Genomic DNA, 23650 nt, shown 5'->3' on the forward strand with positions numbered 1-23650 from the left:
ATTTTTTTATTTTGGATAATTTTTGTTATTATTTTCTGTAATGCTAGACTTTTTTATTTTTGGTAATTTTAGATTAATTTATTTTAATTTAATCTTAGGTTTATTTTTCTAAGTACTGTTAGGATTTTTTATTTTAATTATAATTTAGTATTTTATTATTGTATGTAATTTGGGGTTAATTTAGTGGGTGTTAGGATAGGGTGCTTAGTAATTAAATTAGTTATTTGTGTTGTGGGGGGTTGACAGATTAGGGGTTAATAGGTTAATTAGGGTACTTGTGTTGTGAGGCTTTGGCAGATTAGGGGTTAATAGTTTTATTAGGATTATTGCGTTGTGTGGGTTTGGCGAATTAGGGGTTAATAGATTTATAATGTTTGTTGCGATGTAGTTTAATTGCAGATTAGGGGTTAATAGTTTTAATAGGAACTTTGGGATGTGGGTTATTGGCGGATTAGGGGTTAATACATTTTTAGGTAGTTTGCAATGTTGGGGTTGGTGGATTTAGGGGTTAATACTTTTACTAGGTAGATCGTGATGTGGGTGAATGGCGGATTAGGGGTTAATAGTTTAATTAGGCATATTGCGTTGTGGGGGTTGCGATGTGGGGGGATTGTGGATATAGGGGTTTTACGTGTCTGGTTTATTTTTGGGAGGTGGGTTAGACTTTTATGGGAGATTTTATATATTTTTTATTTTCTTAGGTGCTGGCAGTTTCTAACGTACCATAAATCACTGGCGACTCCAGAAATTTGTATTTACACACATTTCTGGACATCACTAGTTTATCCGACTTACGGCACTTTATTACCCCGATGTGCGATTTGAAATTACGGGCGGCGCAGGTTTCAGCAGTTATGCTGAAGCTTGCTCCGTATATGTAATCTCGCCCATTATTACAGCATGTCTATAATAATAAGCTGCAGTGAAGGTCTACAATCTAGGTTGTGATTAGTGGTTTTAGAGACTGTGTTGTTCTGGGGTTCTAACAAATAATTTCAGACCAAAAGGATTATGCTATTTCATAATGTATGCAAATTATATTCAGTTTACTATTTGCAAACAAACTGTATTTAATTTGCAACTAGCCAAGCACTTATGTTATGTGAGGTAGCATATTCAGTTTACTAGTTGCAAAACAATTGTTGAAAACAGTAATGTAATTAAATTCAGTTTACTATTCAATTTACAGCAAGCAAGGATAGAAAAAAATGTTACATTCAGTCACAGCAAGTTGACAGTTCACAATCAGGAAGTTATCTCAAAGTATGTTGAATTAGCAAAACAAATTAAATTAATTTTATTAAAGATAATAGAGACCAAGATATGAGAAGCTCAACAGCATCATAGCCCAGATATTATCATTCAAACAGCTTCTAAACTCTGTGGTCTTCTCGCTGATTGTTTATAGATAAATTTCACGCTGCAATTTCCTGGTATATGTGTATCTTTTACAAATGATATACTAAGAATATTGTTCTGTGAATACGACGATAAAAATACTAGACTTGTGCGCGGCGGAAAAATTTGATCGGTTCGTTTCGGACCGATTCGGATTTTTTTGAATTTCGTTTTTGGATCGATTCAAGTTTGGATACATTTGAATGTATTTGTTTTGAATTCATTCGGATTTGAATAAATTTGAATGTATTTGTTTTGAATTCATTCGGATTTGAATAAATTTGAATGTATTTGTTTTGAATTCATTCGGATTTGAATAAATTCGGATGTAGAGTATTCGGATGTATTCGGTTTGGATATGATTCGGAAGCTGTTAGGTGGGATGTGCTGTGTATTAGACCAGTATTATGTACTGTATATTAGTTGTAAACCATCTGAATCAACATATGTACCAACCTCACAGGTACCAGCTACATAATGTGCCCTGCACAGAGCTAGCAGAGTGCTATAACCGAATATACTGTACAATACTAGTGTAATTGTGATTAGTCCATGGCCAATCAAAGGCAATGAATAAATCCAAACTAATTCGGATTTTTTTATTAAAAATGCATTCAGATTCGTTTAGTTTAGTTGCTAGGGTAATTCGGAAATTCGAATCGATCCGAAGCTCAGAATTTGACAAATTCATACAAATTTCGATTCGGAATGAGACGAAACGCACATGTCTAAAAAAGACCTACTTAGTAGTTTCTGTGAACACATTATAAGTTATACATATAGTTTCCTGGTTAGATGTTCACATAAGATTCTATGAACAATAGTAAACTATATCTTAGCTATATTGCTTGATAGATTTCTATTGCCAGAAAGTATGTGACATTGATTATAAGAATTACTATGTTACATCATGTTAAAGTTTTAACCCCTGCTATACAATCCACCTGTTTATTCTTCACAAATCAGATGTAACAGATGTAACAGTGTGGGTACCATTTAATAACCCTCACCAGCTGTAATTTTATAGCAAGCTTTCAGTACGCAAATAAATCATTACAAAATACATGATAACCACCAAAAGAATTACTAGAGATTTGTTTACCCAGAGCTCAGCTCAGCTGTTTCTTCTTCTTCAAAATATTAAGATAAACTTGTCCTATTTAACTAAGCAGTACTCCCTCTGATAGCATCATCAGTAAATAAAAAAAGTTAATGAAAGCTCTTGACTATAAATAAAGTCAACACTGGCTTAGTCATTTTAACATAGATACAATGTAATCTTATGTACAATAGTTCTCTTGTAAATATATTTTTTTTAATCTCAGTCTAGTTTGTGATAGCACTGTGGCAGTGAGTGTGTGCAGGAAGATATTTCCTTTAGCACCCTACTGTGTCTGCTGCTCTTGTTAAATAAATTATGCAACAGTTAATGTCTACCTCCTGTCCAGTTAACATTGTACCTGGGGATACAAAAGCCCTAATCTCTTTGTCAAGACAAAGGGGTCCAACTGTCAGAGTCAATTCAAAGTCAGTGTCAACATATTATGGGCCAGATTACGAGTCAATCAAAAAATTGTGCTTTTGCGAGCTCAATATTTGCGAACCACTTGTAATACCAGCACACGCAAATATGCGCTGGTATTTGAAGTTAAGAGCAATGCGAAAACACGATCTTGCGTTCGTATTGCAAGGAAACTTCAAATTGAGCTCACTAGGGTGCGCTTCCATAGGCTCCAATGGGAGCCTTGTTCTCATGCCGATAGTCACTGTAGAGAACCTAGTGCAGCTAAGGGGGTAAGTCATGCAGCAATGGGCAGCAAAGCTTAAATATATATGTATATGAATATATAAATATATTTTATGTGTTTATATGTTTATATACACATATTAACATTTAAATATAAATGCTTATATTTTCAAGTTTAAACACAGTCCCCCTAGACTTTAATGTAAAGGCACTTTTCAGTGCCTTTTTTTCTAATACCTCACATCCACTCACTTTAATCCCTTATAAATGCTTTGTGCAGTTATATTTCATAAAAACAAAATGCTCATATTTTTTATTTTATAAAAGAACACTACACTTTATTTTGGGGCAATTGGCGGACATTTTTTTAATTAACCAGAGGTCTGACCATAACGTGCACCCGTAAATGGGCAAATTTGCCTGTTTACGGCTCACATTAATTTACTCTCCACTTGTAATCTAGCCCTATATGTATACTCAACAGTGTTACTGATTCTCAGCATGTCAGAGTGTGTGTGTGTATTCATTTCTACTTTCAGTAAAAGATAGAATCTTTAAACCAAGGCAGTGGCTTGTGGATGATATAGTACATGTTGCTAAGTTTGTTCTGACACCAGATTCTGCAGCTTATTTGTAGGAGAGGGAGCTAGACTCAGAGGTTTTGGTTCAGCCACATCTGCCATTTGCTGTGAGGGGACTATGCTTGATCCTATCTCTCCTATCCTATCTAAATACCATTTACATTCAGTATAGTGACTTGCTGTGCAACTAGAGATGGCAGCGTTTCTGATCCAGCCCCCAATAAGTAGTTTAGTCCATATGGTCTTCTAGGTTAGTATTTCTGAAGCCTACAGTGGTCTACTAAAACTGTTATTCCAAAAATGTATATGTCTGCTGTGCTCATGTAAGGTATTTGAAGTATTCAGTTGGTATTGTCTTCTTTCTAGAGAGGTATGACAGGATTTAGAAAATTTTGAAAATAGGTGACATCCAAGGTAGAAGGCAATCCAATGTGCACCAAGGCAAATCCCTAATGCTGACTTATTGCTTCCTTAGCAACCTGTAAACCATTTCATGTGAAGTTCCCCAGAAAAGAATGGATTCTTCCTAGTCACTTTGTAAATGGTAACGATTATTAGCCCTCAAGGGGGATATAAAGTTTTGCCAAAATCCCACAATTCTTGCAAATGCTTTTCCTTCCTTTATGTTGGCAAGAGTAGATATGGCTATGAAAGTCTTAATTGTATTTTCTGGAATCTTACTGCAGGGACCAGTCCATACTAGACCCAAAAATTTTACCTGTAGACCATCTCTATATATATATATACCTGTGTGTATAGATAGATAGATAGATAGATAGATAGATAGATAGATAGATAGATAGATAGATAGATGTAGATATAGACATATATTTAAAAAAAATATTCAGATAGAGAAATATATATTTAAAAAAAAAAAAAATTCTTCTATGTGAAGAACATTGGAATGTAAAATATGCGTAACTACCTTCGGTGTTGGAGCTTTAGGGCTAATGCAGTGTTGGTTTAGTGCATGAGTGATAAGTTAGCGCGCAACAGGTTTCACCTGCACTTTTGATATGCGGATACCATTACAACATAGCACTGTTATGATAACGCTTTGGGTCCTTAGTGCAACAGTTTTACTAAATCCTGCTCCACTTCTACATCTGGCACCTGTTAGACTTAGTATGATTCATCTATGTAATGGCACATCCAACTCTTCAAATCAATTTCCTTTAAATATTTTACCATTGTTTCTTGAAACATTACTGAATACACCTAGTTTATACAAACATTCAAAGTGTATTTCCTTCCTAGTTAAATGTAAGTTATATAATACATTCCGTTAAAGATTAGAGAGGGACCAGGATTTGAAAAGCTTTACTGTCTGTACCATAGCTCAAATATAATCATTCAAATAGCTTTTATAGCTTTTTAAAAAAATTATGTGCTCTTCTCCGTCCCTGATATTTAATAGATAGGTTTCAAGGAGCAAATATCCCAAAAAAAAAAGTTATATTCATGTTTTCTACAGATGCAGCATAATAATATATACTAAGTACATTTTCTGTAAACATTGCAGAAGTAATACTTACAAATTCCTGTCTCTGGAAGTTAAAAGATTAGTCAATTGTCTAGACCAAAAATGTGCACCTAATCCTCTTTTCTGATACATTTATTAATAGATGTTATATATCCACCTTCACAAATGAAAGTGTATACCTTTTAAATATTACCATCACCTCAAACTTCATATTTTGTTAAACCTCTTATGGACTGGCACTGTTTTTTTTTTTAGAACATAAAGTAACACGGAATGAAAATTAGACAAGTGTCTGTATTATTGCATATTATTTGTCATTTTTGCTTAATTAAAGGATTTAGATTTGTGATAGAAACATTAAGGAATCTTATTTATTATAAGAGTGACAGATTATAATCTAATGCATTTTTTTTTCTTGTAGTTACTCATAAAATTGGAAAATCTGTAAAATAAATCATTAAAAATCAATTGCACAACTTAAACCAATGTTATTGAAATTCTAGATGAAACTTTTTGACAAGAATAAAGATGGGCGTCTGGATCTGAATGACTTAGCAAAGTAGGTATTTTTCCATTGTTTTGAAGACATTTAAAGAATTCTGAATATTATTTTGAATATTGTAAAGTAAAAGAATAAAATTTGGCTGATCTTATATTTTACAAAAGATATACTATTATCATACTTTCTTTGGTTATTGGCTTTTGTTACTCTTGTATCATATTGACTTAAGATGGAATTGTGGCTTCAGACACTGTTTAAACTCAACACATAAAGGCTGATATTACAAGTGGTCCCCAATATCAGTATCACTGGACGGAGCTAAAATTAGTGCGCTAATTGATATTATAAGACAATGGTAAAACAGATTTACCAGAGAAGGTTTAGCGTGGTCGACATCACTCTAGCGCACCCTATACTTTCAATGGATATCATGAAAGTGATAAAAAGTGCTGATATTACAAGTAGAAAGTTATGGGTTACGCTCGAGCAAAAGCACAAACAGGGCTAGAAGAATTAGGGCCACCTGAGACCTGGAGTAAGGGAAAAAATAAAAGTTTCACAACATAATTAAATAAAGTATTATACTCCGATATATTTTTTTTGAAAGTATTAAAAAGGGATATGGTATATGGCAAGGTGTTTGACTGGGAAGGGTTACAAAGTATATACTGTATGTATGTCTAAATATTTGAATGTGTGTATGTATATACGTATATATGTCTATATATGTGTATGTATATGTTTATATGTATAAAATATATGTATAATATATATATATATATATATATATATAGATAGGATAGATAGATACGTGTATATACACTTTTGAGCCCGTTGAAATATTCAATAACATTTGAATCAATATTAATATGTTTTTATGCTTTTTTTAATAGATATACTTAAAAGGACACTGAACCCAATTTTTTTCTTTTGTGATTCAGAAAGAGCATAAAATTTTAAGCAACTTTCTAATTTACTCATATTATCAATTTTTCTTCATTCTCTTTGAATCTTGAAATGTAAGAATGTAAGTTTAGATGCCGGACCATTTTTGGTGAACAACCTAGGTTGTTCTTGCTGATTTGTGGATAAATTCATCCACCAATCAAAAACTGATGTCCAGAGTCTGAACCAAGAAAAAACTTAGATGCCTTCTTTTTTATATAAAGATAGCAAAAGAACGAAGAAAGATTGATAATAGGAGTAAATAAGAAAGTTGCTTAAAATTGCATGCTCTATCTGAATCACAAAAGAAAATTTTTGGGTTTAGTGTCCCTTTAAAAGTCACTTAGAAGAAAATGTTTTCTTTATTGTAAAATATATATTTCTATTTGTATCTGTACACACAATATATCTATCTATCTATCTATCTATCTGTCTATCTATGTATGTATTCATAGAGATATATAGGTAAAGATATATATTTGACAAAAGTATATAGATACATATAGGAATATATATTTAAAAGTAAACAGAACATTTTCTTCTGGTGGGCCTGTTTAAAAACTCACCACCATGGAGAGAAATCACTCAAAATGTTTTAGATTTTTTTTAGACCTTATATTTTGTCATAGGAATCTCTCCTTAACAGACATAAAAAAAGAAGTATATCCTTAACATACATAACCCTGCATAGTGAGCTCTCAATGTAAAATTTGTGCTTCTACAATTATTTAAGGGACCTCACCGTACTGACGAGTCTTCTAATATCATCTCACCTGAGAGAGGAGCTTTAGATCATCAGGCCCTAAGTGAAGAACATAGGAATTTAAAGTTTTCCTAAGGCACCTTCGGCTTTAGAGCATTTGGTCTAGTCTAGTTTCAGGTTAGCTCACAAGTGATCAAAAGAGAAGGCTTTTTTAGCACACCCCATAGAAGTCTATGGGGAGAGGGACTTAGGGTAGTCATGTTATCTGAAGTCCAGAAGTTAGGCTTACTGAGTTAGGATATATCAGCAAGTCAAGTGGATTTAATTACATCAGCACATTAACCTTGTAAATATTTAATTATATGTAAAAAAGACTGTACATCTAGCTCTAAGCAGATTTTTAGTGGGAATCTTGTCTAATTTACTTCTAAATTATTATGCTTCTGCCTGTGAATTAAAATTTAAAGTCTCAAACTCCATTAAAACCCAGTCTAAAACATATATCATTCCAAGCAAAACACCTTGTAAAATACACAATTTTATCACAAGAAATAGCTTTGGTTGAACCTCCCCCTTCTGGCTGTAATAAGAAGTTTTCTACTGAGGGCGAGATTACAAGTGGCGTGCTAACGCCAGCACACGAGATATTAAAATATTATGGGCATATTAATTGGCATGCGTATTAGAAGTTGAAATAAGGACGTTCTGTGAAACAGCGTAGCTGAATTTAAATAACAAGGCAACAAGGACGGAATGGCTTTTACCGGTAACTGCCAAATAGAAACACTGTGTCACGTAAACGTTGCAGTGAAGCAACTATTAACTTTGCTTTTAGATTGATCAAATAAGTCCCAGGCATTCATTTTATGGACTTCAGGACAGTTTGAGGGCAAATACAGGCATGAAACAGGTCTCTTTTCTGGAAGTGATGTGTTGTGGATGGGAATTTTGGTACTGTGTCTGTGTTTTATGGTGGTGTCGGTGCTCTAATTTGTTAGGGTATAGATCGCAAAGATTTATGAGAGGCGAGCATGGTAGGTGTAAAAAAGAGTGGGGAGGGAAGAGAGAGAAAAAAAAAAAAAGAGGGGGGAGGGGGGAAGGGGGGGGGGCAGGAAGGAGGAAGATGATCAACAGGCCTAGAGTGGGGTCTGAATGTTTGAGGACCAATTAGGAAACTTTGTGAGCTATGGCAGCCAAATTTCATGGAAAGCGTTGGTCTTGTCAAGTACTCTATACGAGTATTGTTCCATTTGGCCGATGTAATGTATACATGCAATTACCTGGGAAAGGGTCGGAGGTTTCTCCTCCCTCCAAGCCCTTGCCAGGGTTAATTTTGTGGCCATGAGGACATATATCGTGAGTGCTTCTCCAGGGGGAGTGAGGTTGGACATCTGCATGTGTAAGAGAGTTACTTCAGGGGTAAATGGGGGGGGCAAGACTGAGTGTCCGGAGAAGTGCAAATACTTTTTTCCATAACGGCTGAATTACTGGGCATGTCCACCAAATGTGGAGCGGAGTGCCAAGCATCTTACATTTTCTCCAGCATTCAGGGGATTGTGAACGGTATATCTTATGCAGAATAGTTGGAACAAGGTGCCAGCGAACCAAGATCTTATAATGTAGTTCCCAGAGCGTGGCACAATGGTTATTTTGATTCTGGCATGCCAAACCTCTAGGGTGACAGTAAGACCGATTTCTTTCTCACAAGCCTGGTGTTGTGAGATTTTATGTGAAGGAGTCGGATTAATGAGTATATTGTAGTGGAGGGATAGGAGGTGCCTGAGAGCGTGAGCCCCCCGCCACAACCTCTCCCAAGTGGTGAATGGACGCAATGTCTGTTTAGGATAACCCCATGTGCGTAAGCGGGTGCTCAAGCGGAATCCCTCAAAATGCAACTTGGGTGGGAGTTGGAATTTAGCGCATTGCTGGGTATGAGAGCCATTTGTCCTCCTCATAGAAGTCTGAAATCTGAAGTGTGTGCACCTGTGGCCATAGGTCGTAGTGGGAGTCTGGGAGGCAATGAAGAGCAGCAGGAATTGTCATAGTGGGGGAGGGGTGAGGGGATATGTCTGGGTTGTGTCTGATCTGGTCCCAGAATCGTAGCGCATGTTTAAAGACAGGATGTAGGTCTTCAATGTCTCGTCTGTGGTGGGGGGGGATCCATATTATATCAGGGAGGGTTATACCTGAAGGCAGCAGCGAGGACTCTAAAGAATACCAGCTAAGTTGTCTCTCAGGATCATTCCAGCGGAGAATGTGCGAAAGTCTAGCGGCATTGTAGTACGAGATAACATTCGGGAGAGCTAGGCCTCCTTGTAAAATCGGCTTTTCGAGTGTACGACCCGATGTTCTGGGCCTACGATCTCTCCACACATATGAGGTAATTAAGCTTTGGAATCTATTAAGGAGTGCTCTCGGGATGTTGTATGGGATAGATCTAAAGAGATATGTAATCTTGGGGAGGAGAGACATCTTTATCGCAGCAATGCGACCCGTCCAGGAGATTTCCCTTAGCTCCCACGAATCAAGGAGTCTCTTCCGGAAGTCTATCAGTGTAATTCTGTGCTATGGTGGCCAAGGGGTCTGGGCTGAGGTGAACTCCCAAGATCTTGAGTGAGGAATATTTCCATTGGAAATGGTAAGTGGACTGCAGTAAGGTAAGAGTTTGTGAAGGGATGTTTATGGGGAGGGCTTCAGTTTTGGTCACATTGAGTTTATAAAAGCATAGGGAGCCAAACTTTTCTAGAATAGTGAAAACTGCAGGAAGGGAAGTGTTAGGTGAGGTCAGGAAAAGAGTAATGTCATCTGCGTAGAGGGAGATTTTATGGATATGAGGTCCTATGGCTAGTCCTGTGGTCTGAGGGTCAATTCTGATAGATTGAGCTAGGGGTTCTATGGTGAGGGCAAACAGGAGTGGGGAGAGGGGACATCCCTGTCTGGTACCATTTGCGATGGCGAATTTGGAAGACTGGAACCCCACCCCCCGAACAGCAGCCGTCGGGTGATTATAGAGGGTTTGGACTGCGCCTATGAAGGAGGCAGGAAAGCCAAAGATGTCCATGGCTTCCCACAGGAACTCCCACCTGACCCTGTCAAACGCCTTTTCTGCGTCTGGCGACAGGGCCAGGAAGGGGACTCCTCGGCGATCTGCGAAGTGGAGGACATCCAGAATTCGCCTGGTCGCATCGATGCCTTCTCTGTTTGGGATAAATCCAACTTGGTCACCCACTATAAGGGAGGAAATCACTCTCGTGACCCTATTAGCTAGGAGTTTGGCGTATATTTTTGTATCAAGATTAATCAGTGAGATCAGCCGGTAGCTGCTGCAAAGATCGGAAGGTTTACCAGGCTTTAAAATGGTAACTATTACAGCTTCTAGAAATTCAGCTGCAAAGGGGGTTCTTACCTCCTGGAAGAATTTGCAGAGGATAGGAGTTATCTGAGGCAAAAAGGTTTTGTAAAACCTAGCTGTGAAGCCGTCCGGGCCAGGAGCTTTCCCTAGTTTTAAATTGCATATAATTTTTGAGATTTCCTGTGTAGTGATCGGGGTCACAAGGAGGGAAGCATCTTCGAGAGATAATGAGGCGAGAGCAAGGGATCTAAGGAACTCAGAAATATGCTGCACTGGACAGGCCGAAGATTCTAGATTGGACTCAATGTTGTAAAGATTGGAATAGTATTGTCTGAAGATGTTACCAATTTCCCGAGGGGCAGTGACTTGTGTCCCTAATGGGGTTTGTATAGACATAATTCTGGCTTGAGCTGTGCGATTTTTAAGTTTGTTAGCTAGGAGAGTGGAAGCTTTATTGCCGAAGTGATAGTGGATTCTCCTATACTTCTCTAACATGGATTGGGTTTTCTTGAGTTCAAGAGTTTGAATTTGTTTCATTGTTTCTGAAATTTTGTCATTGATAGAGGGGGAGTATGTGTGGGAGAGATCTGCTCTAAGGTGGCGGAGCTGGATAGTAAGGGAAGACAAGGTGGCCTTGCTTTTTGCGCATGCTTCCCATTCAAATTGCATGAGGTGGCCCCTCACTACTGCCTTCAAGGTCTGGTCGTTGTCATTAAGGGTGATGTAGTCTATGATTGTATTCTGGAGAGCAGTCTTGAGGTGTGGGTCGGTAAGAGTCCAGTCCTGTAGGCGCCAAGTGAGAGGAGGTAGGCGAGTATGTGGGCCTATATGTAGATGGAGTGAGTCATGATCTGACCACGAGATGGGGGAGATAGTCGCGGAATGAATAGTATCAAGGAATTTAGCGTGTAGAAAGAAGTAATTTATGCGTGTATGCGACTTATGTGGGGATGAGTAGAAGGTGAATTCCTTATCTTGTGGGTGCAGGGCTCGCCAAGTGTCCTATAGCTCATGTTGTGCTATTAATGATTGGAAGGCTGAAGATAAAGAATGAGTCGCTCTGTCGTTTTTAGAGAGGGGAGGCCCTTGTCTATCTCTTTGCACATCCCAAATGAGATTAAAGTCTCCCCCCAATATGAGATCTCCCTGCTGTATAGAAGCTACCGAAGAGTTCTGAGGAAATTGACTTGTTTAATGTTTGGTGCATATATGTTAAGGAGGGTCACTAAGTGGGTGTTTACTCTACAGACAGCAATAATGTAGCGTGCTTGGGGGTCTGATTCGATATAGATCTGATCGTAATGGACATTTTTGCCTATATAAATAGTGACCCCTCGAGGGGGCGGAGCCAGCGCTCAATGGAGACGGCTGCACTTCTGTGAGCTCCGGTCTCCATACAGGGCAAAGTAGCGCTAAATGTGTGTTTAACTGGCATCAAAGCACTTATAAATATCCCCGATCACACCCGAGTCCAGAGCATCAAACTGCGGACACATCAGATGGGGGACCCGCAACAACGGACTGGCCTCTTTTCGCTGACCTGAAGGCACATGGGTAGGAAAAACCCAGGATCCGCAGTCGCATGTCAGATATGTGGGGAGCGACTTTGGCTATGCTGAGGCCACATGTGAGAGATATTAAGGTGAGATCTTGAGCCTACACTTACTTGGGATGACACTGGGAGCTAAAGATTTCATACTGACCACGGGGCCTGATGAGTGAACACTCCCGTTAGCCATGTTGGATTCTAGAGTCATAGCACACAGCATCTGGGGCCGGGAAGACGCAGAGTAACTGTGAGTACAAATGCTGATAGCAATAGCACGGCCTCAGGAGACATACACCCTTCACTGCCCCAGCAACCTTTTAAAGTGACATTACGCTTCTGTCTACACATATAGAGAACTCCGGTTGTCAAATACATTTATACCCTACCCTGCTCTACCACATGTGGGATACAATAAGAAACTAGCAATCGTATGCAGGACTCTGGGCCTGCATGGGGATCAGACCGGACGCCTATCTTGGTACAGTGAGAAGCGTTGCTTGGCGCCTAGGGCCAGCAGAAAATAGAAACTTCTGTAAATGCCGTCTGTAAAGACATAATCACAAGGGACATATATTTCAATGCACCAGCTGCTCAATATAGAGGCTGAGAAAGTCTTGCTTATCTAAGATATATACCACACTACAATGGGCCACTTATGAATCCTGGTCTTCAGCTGCACCTTATTTTCTGCATTAACGGGCTGTGAGGTATAATACATATATTTTAGAGTGCCCTAATTTACTGTCATACCCTGCTAAATATGTCTCCCAAAAAAGGCAATAAACCAGAAAAGCCGCCTAAAAAACAAGCTGTAGCAACCCCGTCTGTTAACAATTTTTTCAAGCATCTAGACACATCTGCTAAAAAGATCGCTGCCCAGCAGGACATTAGAACTGATGCCTCCTCTGCCTCGTCTGAGTCGGAGGGAGAAGGCCCAGACTCTGCTATCTCTGTCCCTAGGGCCCTTCTGGACTCCCTACCTTCTAAAAAAGACTTCTCCAACCTGATCTGTCAGGTCAAACAGTGCATAAGGGAGGAAATCTCCAAAATTAAAAAAGATCTTTCAGACATGGGCCTTAGGGTGGAGAAGCTGGAAGATAGCACGGACCTCGCCAGCTCAAATATCACTTTCCTTAGATCTAAAGTTGCGGCGCAAGATGAATCCATACTACAAATGGAGAACAAGCTGGATGACTTGGAAAATCGAAGTCGCCGCGGCAATATTAGGATTAGGGGAATACCAGAGTCTATCCCACCGACAGAACTGGAGAATTATCTGCAAGAACTCCTCACACATATCATAGGAGTTGAACCCGAAGCCACGATAGCCTTAGACAGATTCCACAGAGCCTTACGAGCAAAGCCACTGGGAGATCAACCTCCAAGGGATGTTATTGTTAAAGTAACAAGCTATCAGATCAAAGAGGAGATTATGAAAAAGGCACGCCAGAAATACCCACTTAGATTCAAAGCTGAATCTTTCCAACTATATGAAGATTTGACACCTAGAACATTGCAGAAAAGAAGGGAGTTTAAATATTTCACTGCCAAGTTGAGACAACGCAATATTGCCTACAGATGGGGTCACCCATTCAACCTACAAATACCTTGGAAAGGCAAAGGATTAATCTGCGATTCCACAGCAGACATTCTGCGAGTCTGTAAAGACCTGGATATCTCACCACCATCCCCACAAGATGAAGGAAACAGAGAGATTGCGGGGAAAAGTAACCCTGCACCGCCACTACCACAGAGATCTGAGTGGAAAAAGATTCCGACAAAGTCCGTGACTCCAGAAGTCCAGAGCTCTGACTGTCTGCCCAGGACGGGAAAATGAACTCCCAGCCTTTTGAATCAGTTATTAATGACCATTTAGTTTTTTGGCGAGGGGTTCCTGTCGGGGATCTGTCCTTATTGCATGGGCCTCACCTGCCATGGTCCTCCCCGGAATTTTAAGAAGGGGGGGGGCCGCGGCGCATGGGACCCAATTGGTGGCTCCAGAGGCGGTTGAACCCCTTGACTAGAGATCTTGACAAAATCGTGTGAAGACAGGTATGAGATAAACTGTTTGAACAATGCTGTCTTTCTTAATTTGTCGATTGATGTATACATATGCTCAAACTGATGTATGTTATAATATGTTCTTTTACTTCTTATGTTTATACTGTGTTCTTTAATAGGGTTCGAAATCTAGTTTATGCAGTAGAATCTTTGATACCATACGCCCCATACTGCTAGTTATGCCACATATATAAAGCTAAAGTTAACATTTTGTTGCCCGCTAGGGGTTTGTGTTCTCCCTTTTAAAAGAATACAAATTTTTGCTTTTTATGTTTGCACCAGTGGTGCAATTTGTTCTTGTATTATGTTATGTTTTGCCTGCCTACAACAACACCGCCATTGGGTACTCCGCATTACACGAATGATTTCATATGATAGTTATTTTCCTCTGACTGGCTGCTGCTACTTACACGTGAGAATCCAAAATCAGAAATTAGCAATTATGTCATCAAGTACTGACACTCAACACATACAAATTCTCACTCAAAATGTGAGAGGCTTTAATAGCCCTAACAAAAGGAACTTAGCTCTCCGGGACCTTCATAGGAGAGGGGGGAAAATACTCCTACTACAGGAAACCCATTTTAAAACCGGGAAGGTACCTAACTTCTTGTCCTCTCAATTCTCGCAACATTTTCACAGTACAAACACACATAAGAAAATTAATGGTGTTAGTATATTAATTCATCGATCAATCCCTTTTAAACTTCAGTCTTTAGATAGGGATAAAGAGGGCAGATATTTGGGTATAATGGGTCTGTTATATGGTAAGCCAGTAACCATTATCAATTTATATTGCCCCAATACTGGACAAGACCGCTTTTTCTCTAGCTGTACTAACAAAATATTAGATTTAGTTAAGGGCCCCTTGATTGTCGCAGGTGACTTAAATACTCCTTTAGTGCCAGATCTAGATAGCTCTAACCCAGCCACACGCCATAACCAGAAACTGCTTAGCTCTATATGGAGGGATATTAAGAAGATGACACTCCATGATACCTGGAGATACGCACACCCACAAACTAGAGACTATACCTTTTTCTCTAACCCACAGAAAAGCCATTCAAGGCTTGACTACATTTTAGTGGACCATATGGCTTTATCTTTAATAAAAAAACGCTAATATTAGACACACAGTATGGTCCGATCATTCCATGGTGGAGTGTAAGATAGCTTGGCCTTCGGCCCTTATCAAGCCATTTACGTGGCGACTGGACAATGTTCTTCTCTCAGATCCTGAAGTGAGAGAATCATTTGCAGAATATTTAGATATTTATTTTACCCTCAATAGCTCAACAGAAGTCGGCCCTGCGACGGTATGGGAAGCTCATAAGGCCTACATTAGGGGGGAGTTTATCAAACTTGGCTCTGAAGCTCCATCCTGAAGATCAAGCCCTTGCTGACAATTTGCGGGAAAGGAGGGAGGCTCTAAACAAACATTTACAAATTGAATCGCAGAGGTACCAATTGTACATAAAACAAAAATACTATGGGGAAGGAAATAAATCCGGGAAACTTTTGGCAAGGACCTTAAAAAAACAGCAGGCCAGCTCATACGTACACTCCCTCAAAACTGCACACAACACTTCAATCGAAGACACGAGATCCATAGGTAAATCATTTAAAGATTTCTATCACAGACTCTACAACTTGTTCCCTAATAGACAGTCGACATCCCACCAGATGAAATGTGAGTCTTACTTAGACACTGTGACCCTCCCCAAGCTTACAGAAGATGAGGCAGCTCTGCTAGAGGCCCCAATCTCCAAAAGGGAAATATCAGAAGCTATAAAAGAATTAAAACCAGAGAAAGCCCCAGGCCCAGATGGCTTTAGTAATAGGTACTATAAAGTTTTTAGTCCCCAACTTGTTCCCCACCTGCATACTTTATTTAACCAGATTTCAGAATCCGCTACATTCCCTGAGACCATGTTGCAGGCTCATATATCAGTACTCCCCAAGCCCGGTAAAAAACCAGAGACCCCAGCAAATTTTAGGCCGATTTCTTTGTTAAACGTAGATCTCAAGTTATACGCAAAAATTTTAGCAAATAGGATTAATAAATTATTACCAACTTTGATTCACTATGATCAGGTAGGGTTCGTCCCACAGAGGGAAGCCAAGGATAATATAGGTAAAGTATTAAACTTATTAGAATACCTTAAAAAATCAAACGTCCCCTCGGTCTATCTATCGACTGATGCCGAAAAGGCGTTTGATAGATTAGATTGGACTTTTCTACAAACTACACTCCAGAAATTTGGCTTTCCCAAGACTTTTATTCAAAAAATACTTGCATTATACTCCAACCCCTCTGCCCAGTTTAGGGTTAATGGGGTGCTCTCTGACCAGTTTGAAATTAGGAATGGCACGAGGCAGGGCTGCCCGCTCTCGCCCATCCCCTTCATTTTGTCCCTAGAGCCACTAGCTATAAAATTACGTGAACACCCCAACATAAAAGGCATTGACATCCAAGGGGAAAAATATAAATTGGCAATGTTCGCCGATGACATACTCATGACACTGTCGGATCCAATACACTCCTTACCACACGTTCAACACGAACTACAGGCCTACGGTGCAGTGTCAAACTTTTTGATAAATACTAATAAATCAGAACTGTACCCAATTAATCTCTCAGAGGAGGAGATACAGGAGATCAATCGCACCTTCCCATATAAAATTCAGACCAGAGCATTGAAGTATTTGGGGATTTTCCTCTCTAAAGATATTGAGACTTTACGAAAATTGAATTATGGCCGTCTGCTGGAGGAATATCAATATTTGATATCTTCTTGGCTCCCAAAACAGAATATCTCCTGGTTAGGGAGAATTGCTGCCGCAAAAATGACTCTGTTGCCCAAAGCCCTTTATATCATGCAAGCATTACCAATACCGGGAGTCTCAACAGACATCAGTAAATTACAAAACATCATAGACACTTACATATGGCAAAAAAAGCCACCTAGATTAGCCAAAAATACCCTTTATAGACTTAGGGAGGAGGGCGGGTTGGGGGTCCCAAACCTGCACTTTTATAAACTAGCGATTACTTTAAATAAAGTAGTGGAATGGTGTAGACAGGAAAATGGGTCTAATAAGAGATGTGTTCATCTAGAGTCCCAACTTTTGAGCACCTCCTGCATAGGCGAAATGTGCTGGGCACCTTATAAACCCCCATTAGAATTAATAGGAAAATACCCAATTATTAAAGAGACCTGGTCAACGTGGTTAAAAATACGTAATTCACATAAACAGGTCACTTCAAATTACTCACCTCTGACAACACTTTACCCAAATAGGGAAATTCAATTAGCCTCCTGGGGAAAACAGCAACATCAAAATCTGCCCACAAAACTACTGGACCACACGCCGGTGTTTCTGTTGATGGACAGAGGGCGTCTAAAACACAGAGATGAATTGCTACTACAAGGCATTGACCAATTCCAATCTTGGTTTGTGTACCACCAGGTTCGACACTATCTATCTATACATAAATTTAAACAGGATATGTCTAGAACACGCTCCACGTTTGAACGTTTGTGCACATCACAGCAGCCCATCAAAAAAGTTATCTCCATAATGTATAAAGACATTCTTAAATCACACTACCACACTAAGCCAAACAACACATATAGATGGGAAAAAGAATTGGGGATAGAAATACCCCATAAAAAATGGGTGACATGGTTCCAGGCGACAGCCAAATCAGCACACTCAGCGACAGCTCTTGAAACAAACATCAAGATTCTTACTAGGTGGTACCTGACCCCCAGCAAATTAAAACAAATGTTTCCAAATGCTAGTAATAGGTGTTGGAGAGGGTGTGATCAGGAAGGAACGATGTACCACATATGGTGGGAATGCGACATGATACACACTTATTGGACACATATTCACAAACTACTTTGTAAAATTATTGGGGTCGAATTGGTCCTCTCACCGGAGGGGGTCTTGTTTAATGCCAAGCCACGTATTCCCTGTAAAATTAGAAGGAACCTCTATCAAATTTTATTAAATGCTGCAAAAAGGCTTATCCCACAGCACTGGAAGAGGGCCCAACCTCCCACGATTGCCAACTGGTTGGACTTAGTAAAGAACACCCTAGTCCTGGAGAGGTTATATTATCTTAGAACAGGTGGCCTAGACACTTACCATGATATGATATTTCTATGGGAACAATTCTTAAATGGTGAGAACACATCAGATAGATAAATGCTCATAAAAAAGAGGGGAAATATAGATACACATCTGATAATAAAAAATATAAAAAAAAAAAAAAGGCGGCGGTTTGTTCATGGCAGGTTGTTTAATATGATATGTGTTATTTTGATTTACTCAAGCATTTGAATGCCCATTGTACTTACATGTTTCTCTTTGAGATTATGAATACACTAAGGTTGATGCTAGCTTAAGAGTAACATCAAGGACTTTTGTAATAGTTGGACTTGGAGATAGAGATAAACTCTTAGAACCTACTTCTTTTTAGCCAAATGCTTGAGTCATAATATGAGTACACCGGATTGGTTTATAATGGTAACAAATGTGGCGATATAACTGAAAATGTACCTCCTAGGTCTGTTTTTGATTGTACCCAAAGGCAAAATTGTTTCAACCTTTCTAATCTTGACATGTTGTACATCTGATTTACTATTTTTCTGTTTGTTTTGTTTTGAAAAATAATAAAAGAAATAAAATATAAAAAAATAAAATAAAAAAAATAAATAGTGACCCCTCTAGATTTCGATGGGAATGTGGTGGCAAGGAGTGTTGGGTAATGTTTGGAGGTGTATCGGTTACTAGGCGCGGGTGTCCAATGTGTCTCTTGTATGAAGGCAATGTCTATGTGATTTTTGCGTAAAAAGTTAAATAAAAGACTGCGTTTGGTAGGGGAGTTTAAACCCTAGACACTGAGAGTTAGGAGATGTAGGCCCTTCATGGCAGAACTGAATTATATTCTATGGGTGGGGGGGGGGAAGGGGAGAGAGAGAAGAGAAAAAAAAAAAAAAGAAAAAAAAAAGGGGGGAGGGGAGTGGTGTCTAAAGAGTGTAGATGGATACTAATTGCAGACACAGGGGACTAGAGTTAACTTTGCTTTCTGAGGTATGCTTTTCAGGGGGAGGGAGACAGCGGGCCAGAGCCGCTTTGGTTTAAGGGGCGGAAGGGATAAGGATAGGAAAGGGGAATGGGCAAGCGTTAGACAACCGTGTATTCAATAGATGTAAATGTAGGGGTAAAGGGAAAAAGATAGGGAGGGGGGTAGGGGGGGCGGAGCCTTGGGTGTATAGTCAATGGGGAATAATGTGTAAGTAGATGGAGGAGCCAGCTAGCGGTGTGGAGGGGAGGATGAAAGTATGGTATAGAACTAGTGATGGTGAAGGAAAGCGGGTGGGAGACGATGAGAGGGGAAGACCGCAAACCTGTATGGGGAAACAGGGGCAGCGAAGGTATGTAAGTAGGAAGTAGAAAAGAAGAGAAGGCGTAGAGAGGTAAGGAGGTGGCGGGGGCAGCGCCCCCCAATTCTGTGTGAATAGGTGTATGGGGTGGTTCAGCAATGTGTAGGAGTGTGTATGATACTGAGGGCTGGCTGAGTAGATAGTTATTTAGGGACTGACCTGGGGTGAGAGAGAGGAGCTAAAATATGTATGAGAGGAGTGACAAGGAAGAGTGTAGAAAGTAATGGATGGAGTTAGGTGGGGCATAAATATGAGAAGTGATGAGAGTGTCGCGAGAGGTGGGTATGTGGATATAGGTAACTGAAAATGTCATTGATAACGTATAACAGGGTGTAAATGTAATCTTGTCGACATAAACAACTCATCTAATGTATGAGTACTAACAATACGTTTCGTCGAAGTAAACATACTGAAAAAAAGAAAACAATAAAAGCATATAACGTTAAAGGAAAATGAGCTAAGCCCTCTTTAAGCAGTAGTTGTAGTTAAGGGAAAGAGGGTTCTTCAAAGTGCATAATATACAAACAATGCCCGTGACAGGCCTGTATACATTGAGCATTAAATTTCCTCTAATGTAAAGAAAGATGAGATGCATTAGATCTTAATAATAAAAACCATCAGTGCAAATAACATTTTGGATACTAACAAAATACAGTTAAATCTTGTGATCTATAAACTTGTCACAGTAAACCTTTATATTAACAGTGTAGGCAAGTAAAGAGCCGTGAGCCAAAAATAGGGTAAGGTATGTACCCGTGTGTGGGCTCTAGGCTTACCTGTCCGTGGGGTGTCCATAGCAAAGGTCCTACTGGGAAACACCGAGAGTGGAGGAGTGAAAAAGGAGTAAGATTTGTAACCGTACGTGCACTCCCCATCTCATGATATCCTCTAAACAATAGTCCAGAAGACTTTCTTGAAGAAGAGTTCTCTCAGGAAACCAGAAGGAGGGCTATGGGTGTGGCAAGCAACCCAGAGTATAGCATCAGGAGAGATCCGAATCTTGGAGTGTAGGGGTGGGGACCCTGGAGTGCCACTCTGAGGATGAGGGGTTAAGATCGCCTGTTTTTCCCTTTTTCCTGGGAGAAAGACCAGGGGGGCCAGTAAGTTCCCAAGTGGTGAGAAGTTTCATGCCTTGGTCTATGGAGGAGACTGTGTAGGAGGAGTCTTGATATTGTACATGCAACTTAACGGGAAATCCCCATCTGTATTTGATCTTGTGCTTTCTGAGAGTTAGCGTGAATTGATGAAAAGTCCTCCTCTTGGCAAGCGTGTATGGGGATAAGTCAGGGAAGATCTGCAACTTGTTATAGGGTTCTTTGAGAGGTCTGTTGGTGAAAGAGGCTCTCATGATCTTTTCTTTAGTGACATAGTAATGTAGACATACAATGACGTCTCTAGGGGTATCAGGTACGGAATTGCGGTCGGCGTGTGGACCTGTGTGCTCTGTCCATCAAGAAATCCTGATCTGTGGAGGAGTTCAGGAGATCTTTAAACAGTGTGGTCAGATATTTCTGGAGGTCCGATGAGGGGACGTCTTCCGAAATGCCGAGGATCCTGAGGTTGTTGCGGCGGGATCTATCTTCGTTATCCGCTAATTTGGATTCAAGGTCTGACATTTGCTCCGCCAGTGACTAGAGTAGGCTAAGAAGTTGGCATGGTCAGTTGCGAGATCTTCATGCTTTCTCTCTAGGATTTCAGTTCTCTCTCCCAGGGAAGAAATCTCTCGTTTCAATTCGCCGACTGATTGGCGGAGCTCTTGCCTCAGGGATGAGTAGTGAGTGTCCATCTTATCAGTTAAGATTTTGATAGATTCTAAAAAGGTAGACTGAGATAGTGTTGTTTTATCTTTGCGTGATACCTCCGATCTAGGGTGGTCCACCACTGGAGCTGCTGCATCTCTAGAGTCCTCCCCTGAGAGGTCTGGATCTGAGAAATTTTTACTGTGGAAGTGATCAGTAAGAGTCCTCTTAGGGTTTTCCTGGTGTTTCGGTTTTCTTTTGATAGACTGAGCCATGATATAAGTGAGCGGCCTCAGGGTTGCCACAGAGATCGTGTTTAATAATAGAAACTAGAAATTGCTGAACCAGTGATAGATGGTAATTGGGGGGAATGCCAACCCCGCTCCTCCAAGACGAGGCGCCCTAGCCCTTCATTTTCTTTTGTTAAAGTGTAAATAAGAAAGTCCAGTAATCTGCGGCTAGGCTGGAGTATAGGTGAGGGACTCCCCCTCTCCAGGGATTATACCACCACTGGGTGAGACCGGCAAAAGGAATTAGGATATGACCCGCGCCTTGGAATGGGCGCGGGAAAGGGAGGAGAGGGAGGTGTCCAGGGGAGCAAAAGTGCGGTCTTTGTAGTGCTTATGCGGGGTTTCTGCAAAGATACATTATTGAGATGAATGTTCCTTAAAAAGTAACAAGGATGTGAATGTTATCTATAAGAGAAAGAAGCACAGAGGCGCCAACATGGCCTAGTAACGTCACGGCAGTCAGATACAAAACATCAGCAGGATAGGAAATATACTCACAAGCGTAGCGCACCCAAATGGTGCTATTGTGGCAGCCTGGAACATCAAACAGTGGTCCAGCTCACTCGTGTCTCCAGCCAGATAGAGATGATCCTTGGCGAGGGCCTATCCTATGATGCCTATAAGGGCAAAAAAGGCACACACATAGCCCAGTAACGTTTGTACACCAGATAAAAAAGGATTCAAGGTTGTACTTACAGGAAACAAAGCACCACCAGGTGCAATATCAGCAGTACTGGGACCTCTCAGTCGCCCAGTGGACTGTGGAATCCAATTTGCAGGATGCAGAAAATCACCACTTTGGAAGATAGAACTAGCACACACACTCTGCCCCCAAACAGGAGCAGAATAATTGTGATAAAGCAAGTGTATATTTAAAAACTTTTATTTTAAAAACAGCGACATGTTTCTCAGCCACCACAGGCTGTTTCCTCAGGCTATGTTAAAATGTTAACAACACTTGCTTTATAAAGACAATAGAACACATAAAACTAAATCTGATAGGCTAATTAATTTCTAAAGTGTGAACACCTGTTGCACAGGTCAGCAGTTGGTAGGCATGGAAACCCCTATATACAAAGCTCTCATATGTAACACAAACCATTATGAGCAAATCCCAATGTTATACAGTCTCTGCAGATTAGAATAGGGGCAAAGATGATTGGGTGGTTGTAGAGGCTCTAGAGGCACCTGTGGCTTTAAATGGTATTCCTGGGCATCAGGCTTGAATCCCACTGAGTCAGCAGTCTGTGTTAGAAAAAGGGATTATAACTGCCAGAGGAGAGTTAGTTAGCCAAATGACCCTGCTATGTTGTGTAACCCCCAGATGGGGGGGCCTAGGTTAAGAGGTGTTATTTCTCTGCTGGGAGAGGGGACTATGTATGGGTGTGCACTAGGCAGCAGATAGAAGAAAAGGATTCTGCCCCCCGGATCAGCAGGCTTAGGCAGTGTACTCACTTCTGTTAGGCCGGAGTCAGGGTGTCCTCATGAGCTGCAGCGTGGATGTTGTAAGTGAGCGCGGCTGCAGGAGATCACCTCCGGTGAAAATCTCGCGTGTGCTGGGCTGCCTGTGTTCCAGGCCAATTCGGAGGTGCCGGGTGGAGCTGCGGGAGGGGGTGTATCAGGCCCCACTGCTGGATGTCGGATAAGCGGAGCTAGAGGAGGTGAGTTAAGTGTTCACAAGAGCGCAGATGACCCAGGGACTCCGCATATCACCTTGCTCAGATGGAGGTCTGGTAAAGATGGCCGCCGTGCTTTTGCGGCGTCCTGTTTTCTTAGCCCCCAGTGATGAGACAGTGCTGTAGGGGTCTGTAGGGTGACCGGATCGTCATCAGGAGGAAACGGGA

At 40.4% G+C, this 23650-nt stretch overlaps 1 protein-coding gene across 1 annotated transcript in view; it reads left to right on the forward strand.

The window, feature by feature from the left end:
* The window catches only part of SCGN (secretagogin, EF-hand calcium binding protein), a 193963-nt gene that overhangs the window by 107542 nt on the left and 62771 nt on the right, over positions 1-23650 (forward strand). Inside the window, exon 7 of the mRNA XM_053713113.1 lies at positions 5713-5768. Within this exon, the coding sequence (XP_053569088.1) occupies positions 5713-5768 (56 nt within the window). The remainder of the gene's footprint in view (positions 1-5712; positions 5769-23650) is intronic.

This window comes from Bombina bombina, chromosome 5 (assembly GCF_027579735.1).
Source record: "Bombina bombina isolate aBomBom1 chromosome 5, aBomBom1.pri, whole genome shotgun sequence".
Lineage (NCBI taxonomy): Eukaryota > Metazoa > Chordata > Amphibia > Anura > Bombinatoridae > Bombina > Bombina bombina.